The sequence below is a fragment of the Phaseolus vulgaris genome, chromosome 2 (genome assembly GCF_000499845.2).
Source record: "Phaseolus vulgaris cultivar G19833 chromosome 2, P. vulgaris v2.0, whole genome shotgun sequence".
NCBI lineage: Eukaryota > Viridiplantae > Streptophyta > Magnoliopsida > Fabales > Fabaceae > Phaseolus > Phaseolus vulgaris.
In genome coordinates, this window is record NC_023758.2 from 18,939,522 (window position 1) to 18,945,432 (window position 5,911).

Genomic DNA, 5,911 nt, shown 5'->3' on the forward strand with positions numbered 1-5,911 from the left:
ACATTGGCCGCCGATTGGTCTCTGCTATCTACCTTTGGGGGCGTCGCCTCGTAGTGCTCTCTAGGCGACGCCTCCTCTACGGGCGAAAAGCGTCGTCATGCCTCTCCTCTGTGCGCACGTCTGCTTTAGGTGTCGCCCCTACGGGTGCGGCCTCGCCAGGCGTTGACTCCGTAGGCGTCGCCTCATTCGAGGGTTCTACTTCCATTGCTGTGTCTGAACTCGATGGATGTTCAAATACCATGAACACACCTCTCTTTGTCTTTAAACTGTTTTCATAGCATTTTCACGCTTCTTCCTGATCTGACTTGATGACGATCACCCTGCCACTGAGATCCGGCAGCTTCATCTTCATGTGGCGCGTGGAGGATACTGCTCTCAGCCTATTCAACGCCGGTCTTCCCAACAGGATGTTGTAAGCCGAATTGGCCTTCACAACTAAGTACCGAATGCTTTCAGTACGTGAGGCCGCTCCATCTGTGAATGTCGTCCTCAACTCCAAGTAGCCACGCACTTCCACCAGGTTGTCGATAAACCTATACAAGCATCCGGTGTAGGATCTCAAAAGGTCGGGGGACAACCGTAGCTTGTTGAATGTCAACCAGAACATAACGTCTGTCGAGCTTCCCTGGTCGACTAGAACCCTGTGCACCTTCCTTCCAGCCGTGACAACCGAAATGACCACGGGATCATTGTCGTGCGGGACGACATCTCGTAGGTCCGCCCTTGTGAACACGAGGTCTGACTCCCACGGGTCGCCTGAGATTTTTTCGTCAACCGAATTTACTCCCCTCGCATATTTCTTGCGTTGGGATGCGGTGGGTCCCCCTCCCGAGCAACCACCAGAAATGGTGTGAACTTCGCCGTGGACCGGCATCTCATGCGCTTGATCCTCCGTTGGTTCCGGCACTGCAACAGTCGTGGCGAGTTCAGTGAGATAATCCTTCAAGAACCCGCTTTTTACTAACTCGTCTAACTGGTACCCCAACGATAGGCAGTTGTTGATATGGTGACCTAAAGCTTCGTGGAACTCACACCAAGAGTCCTTGCGAGGCCCCAACACCTTGTCAGACTTCACTGGTCGCCTCAATCTTTCGGCTATATTAGGTACGGCGATCAGGTCTTTCAACTCCACCACAAAGTCGTACCTTGTTGGTCTGGCCCTTTCTTGGGCCGAACGATTTCCTCCCGCTTGACCCCTGGGTTGGGGTTTTCTGGCCTCGTAGGGGCGTCTCCCTTCCTGATTCGTCCTTCCCGTCGTGGTCTCGTTGACCCTCACAGGTTGAGCCCGTGTCTGTGCCCTCGGGCGTGTGGGTGCAACACTCGTGCGCTTCTCACACACCTCTCCACCGCGCGACGCCTTATTTCAGCGAAGGTCTTGGGGCGATTGCGAATGATGGACTCGCAAAAGGGGCCAGGGCATACGCCTTTTCTGAACGCATACACGATCATGGGTTCTTCCGTAGTACCAACCTTCACTACTTGAGCCCCGAAACAATTGATGTACTCCTTCAAAGTCTCACCCTGATATTGTTTCACGTCAAACAGATCATACGAAACGGGCGGTGGGGCCCTGTTCGCCAGGTATTGCTCCCTAAATAACCGTGATAGGTGCGCGAAGGAGGTGATATGGCCATCTGAAAGGCTAATGAACCAATCCATGGCCATTCCTGTCAAGGTGCTCATGAAAAGCTTGCATCTTACGGCGTCAGAGCCGCCTACTAGCACCATCTGCGTGTGGAACGCGGTGAGATGCGCTTCGGGATCCTCCATCCCTGTGAAAGTCACTTTGGGCCCTGCGAACGTGTTGGGGATCAATGCCTCCAGGATCTCCTGCGAGAATGGTGTGGAAAACTCCATTCGGGGGGTGAGACGTTCGGTCTCATCTGGGTCGCGTTGCCCTTGGTTGTTGCGCAAATCGCGACGCAATTCCTCGTTTGTGCGATGGAGCTCTTCATTTCTCGCCTGAGAGGCCGCAAGATCCGACTGCATGCGTTCTTGCTCCGCCCTTGATTCTGCCATCTCATCCTGCAGCCCCTGCACCATGGCCATGACCTGCTGCATGGTCATTTCCTCGCTCGTAGCGCGCGCTGGACCTTGTCTCGTGGCCCTCATTCTTCAACGTTTTCTCTGAATTCCTCCTGTTGTTATGGTAGCTCTGATAAACTCTCTAGAATTGTCGAACTGAAACTTGGGATGGGAGTGATGTTTTAAATCGGCCCCACGGTGGGCGCCAAATGTTCCTGCCGGTTGACCTGGGTACGTCTTTCTGTGCAACCTTGCCCGTCTGCTAGGTCACCCCTTTCTGGTAATCTGTGAACACCTGCAAAAAAGTGAACAAATGGGCGCCCTAGCGGCCGTTTTCACTCTGACGCTCAAGTCAGCTAACAAGAAACACCAAAACTCTGCACCTTCGTGTCTAAGCACCGCGAAAGGCACTCTGAAGGTAGTAAAGAACTGTATATTGTGCGTTGTTTTCTGGTTCTGGCAAACAATCCTTCTCTAGTCCCCTGTGCGTATCCTGAGGGCTCGAGCAAGCAACTAAAGTGTGTTATGGGGAAAAATTGCCAAAAGTTCGACCTCGATTCCAACGTCTAAACCTCCCTTTAAACGTCTCTAGCATTTAAAGCGTCTTAAAGCGCATTTAAGGTGTACAAACGTTCGGCGTAAACGTACGAAACGTTCGAAACGTAAACTTAATTACATAATCTTGATTACCTCATACCTGACAAGCTATCCGGAAAGCATTGATGTTTCTGTTCTTCATGCCACGTGTCCTCCTGACTTGACCGTTATTCTACGTGGAGGGCCTCACAGCACTGTAACCCAATTGAGGGATATTTCATCGTGTCAGTCCTCATTCCTTGAGTGCATATGGCGCGAAGGGGTGACCTTTTGGGTGTCAACTCATGCGACCCAACCTCTAGTCACTCGCCCTGGGAGTGTATCCACCTTCCTCTCGAACCCTGCACCTGGTTTACCCTGGGCATGACCTTCTCTTGAGTCGTATCTATCCCAAGGGTCTCCCTAAGGTGGCCTGGGTACTTCACCAGTCAGGCTACTCCTTACTGGTGCTAGTACTATGGCCTTGAAGCCACCTTTCCCTTCTCTTTATTACTCTCCTGAATTAGGGGGACCCGAAGCCTCCCATGGTATCACTCCCTCCATGGTCTTTCCTACCCATGGGTATCGGGGAGTAACACTGCTGATGACTTGCTTGGTGACGCCTTTTTTAGGCGACACCCTTATCTTGGCGACGCCTTGTCTTGGCGACGCCTTATGTAGTCGCTCTGTTGACTTCCTTCTTTGGGCCCTTCGTGTGGTCCCACCATGTGTTGACCTTGGCCCTGACGTTGACTTTGACTTTGACTTTGGTCGACGCCCGGAGACGGGACGGTACAGGTGTTATCCATGTATCTGGCTCGTGGATAGCGCAAACTTGCGCCATCTTTGTCTCTCCCGCTGGATGCGCTCTAACTCTTGGTGTCCTCAAAGTCTCATGAGTTAAAGATCTATGACCCCTCACCATCCCTTCCATTGATTTGCAAACTTGAAGAACCTGGTGGTCTGCTACGAATGCTCAAGGTGTCTTCAGGGTTTCTTGTATAACGGTCCTCTGCTTGCCCCCCTTGCCCGAACTGGCGAGCTTGGCTAGCAAGTCAGCTCGGGCGTTCTGCTCCCTTGGCACATGCACCACTTCGAACAAAACAAAAGACCTTCTCAACTCCTGCACATACTCCAGGTAAGCCGCCATCTGCGGATCTTTGGCCTGGAAACCGCCGGTTACCTGGCCCATGACCAACAACGAATCACTCTTGGCTATCAGCACCTTTGCTCCCATCTCCTTTGCCAACAAGATACCAGCGATCAAAGCCTCATACTCCGCCTGATTATTATTGGCTTTAAAGGCAAACTTCAGAGATTGCTCTATCAACACACCGTTGGGTCCTTCCAAAATAACCCCAGCCCCACTACCCAGCTGGTTAGAGGGCCCATCCACCGAGAGCACCCAGCGAAAACCATCTTCGGCGCTCTGCACTATTCCAGAAGATATCTCGACCACAAAGTCAGCGAAGATTTGCCCCTTGATCGGTCCTCGGGGCTCATACTTGATGCCGAACTCGGACAACTCCACCGCCCATTTTACCATTCTCCCAGCCACATCTGGTTTTTTCAGAACCTTCTGGATGGGTAAGTCGGTCATTACCAACATTGTAAAGCTCTGGAAGTAATGACGCAACCTCCTCTCCGAAAACACAACCGCCAGCGCTGCTTTCTCCAAGGCCTGATATCTCACTTCTGGGCCCGGCAACACCTTGCTAACAAAATAGATAGGTTTCTGGACTTGATCTTGATCCTGGACGAGCACCGCACTCAGCTCCTTCTCAGTTATGGCGAAGTATAACCTGAGAGGCGTTCCCACTTGAGGTTTGCACAGAACCGGCGGGCTCGCCAAGTACTCCTTGAGCTTCACGAAAGCCTCTTCACACTCCCTCGTCCAGACAAACCTATTATACCTTTTCAAGCACTGGAAATACGGGTGGCCCTTCTCTCCACTAGCAGACACGAATCGCGACAGGGCGGCCATCCGACCTGTAAGCTGCTGCACCTCCTTAACAGTAGCAGGGCTCCTCATCGCTAAGATGGCAGCACACTTATCAGGATTTGCTTCAATTCCTCTTTCAGTCAAGAGAAACCCTAAAAACTTTCCCGCCTCCACGTCAAAAATGCACTTCTCGGGGTTCAGCTTCAGCTTGTACTTGGCTATCGTAATGAACAGCTCTTCTAAATCAGCAACATGCTGGCTCTTCTCCAGGGATGTCACGACCATATCATCAACATAAGCTTGCATGTTCCTCCCCAGCATAGGCGAAAGCACCTTATCCATCAGCCTCTGGTACGTGGCTCGCGCATTCTTTAGCCCAAAGGGCATCACCTTGTAGCAATAACATGACTTCTCCGTCATGAAGGCAGTCTTTTCTTCATCCATGGGATGCATCTTAATTTGGTTGTACCCCAAGAAGGCGTCCAAGAAACTTAACAACTTGCACCCTGCTGCACTGTCCACCAGGGCATCTATACTCGGCAAAGGATAGGAATCCTTTGGACAGGCTTTGTTCAGATCTGTGAAATCGACGCACATTCGCCATTTCCCATTGCTCTTCTTCACAAATACAACATTGGCGAGCCATTCTGGATACTGTATCTCCTTGATGTGGCCTGCGGCGAGGAGTTTCTACGTTTCATCTCTGATCGCCTGTCTCCTTTCTACGTTGAACTTCCTTCTTCTTTGTTGGACCGGCTTGACTTGAGGGTCCATTGCTAAACGATGACACAAGAAATCGGTGTCAATTCCCGGCATATCCGAGGCAGACCACGCAAACGCGTCCAGATGTCTGCCTATCACCTTGGCGATCTGGTCTTGTGTCTCGCTATCTAGGGTCTTCCCCAGCTTAAATGTTTTGCCGCCTATCTCTTTCTCAAGCCAATCCCCAACTGACCGAGGCCTCTTCTCGCTCAGTGCTCTCGCAATACCTGACTCCCTCGCGATCTCCGGGCAGTTTCTCTCTTCCTCCACCCGAGGGGCGTTCTCGGACCTCGCCTCGACATCCTCCATTGTCACATCGCCCTCGGCGACCACCTCCAATGCTACATCCACAACCCGCCGGTTTTCCTGCTCAGTCTCCACACCAGGGGGTGGCGTTGTGGTCACATGGCACACTGATCGCCTGTTCTTGAGGCTGTTTTCGTAGCACTTCTTTGCCTCCTTTTGATCAGAGCGGATGGTGACGACCACCCCCTCCATTGAAGTTAACTTCACCTTCATGTGCCTCGTGGAGGGCACAACTCCTATCCTGTTGAGTGTTGGCCTTCCCAACAGGATATTGTAGGCTGAGGGAGCGTTCACGACAAG

General features: G+C 52.0%; 1 protein-coding gene across 1 annotated transcript; it reads right to left on the minus strand.

Moving 5' to 3' along the window:
- Window positions 1–283: 283 nt before the first annotated feature.
- Window positions 284–2,067, minus strand: LOC137809148 (uncharacterized). The gene is made up of 2 exons (XM_068610286.1): window positions 1,471–2,067; window positions 284–973 (listed from the first exon to the last, which is right to left on the minus strand). Exons 1-2 carry the CDS (start codon window positions 2,065–2,067, stop codon window positions 284–286), a joined length of 1,287 nt encoding a protein of 428 aa, XP_068466387.1.
- Between the last annotated feature and the right edge of the window lie 3,844 nt (window positions 2,068–5,911).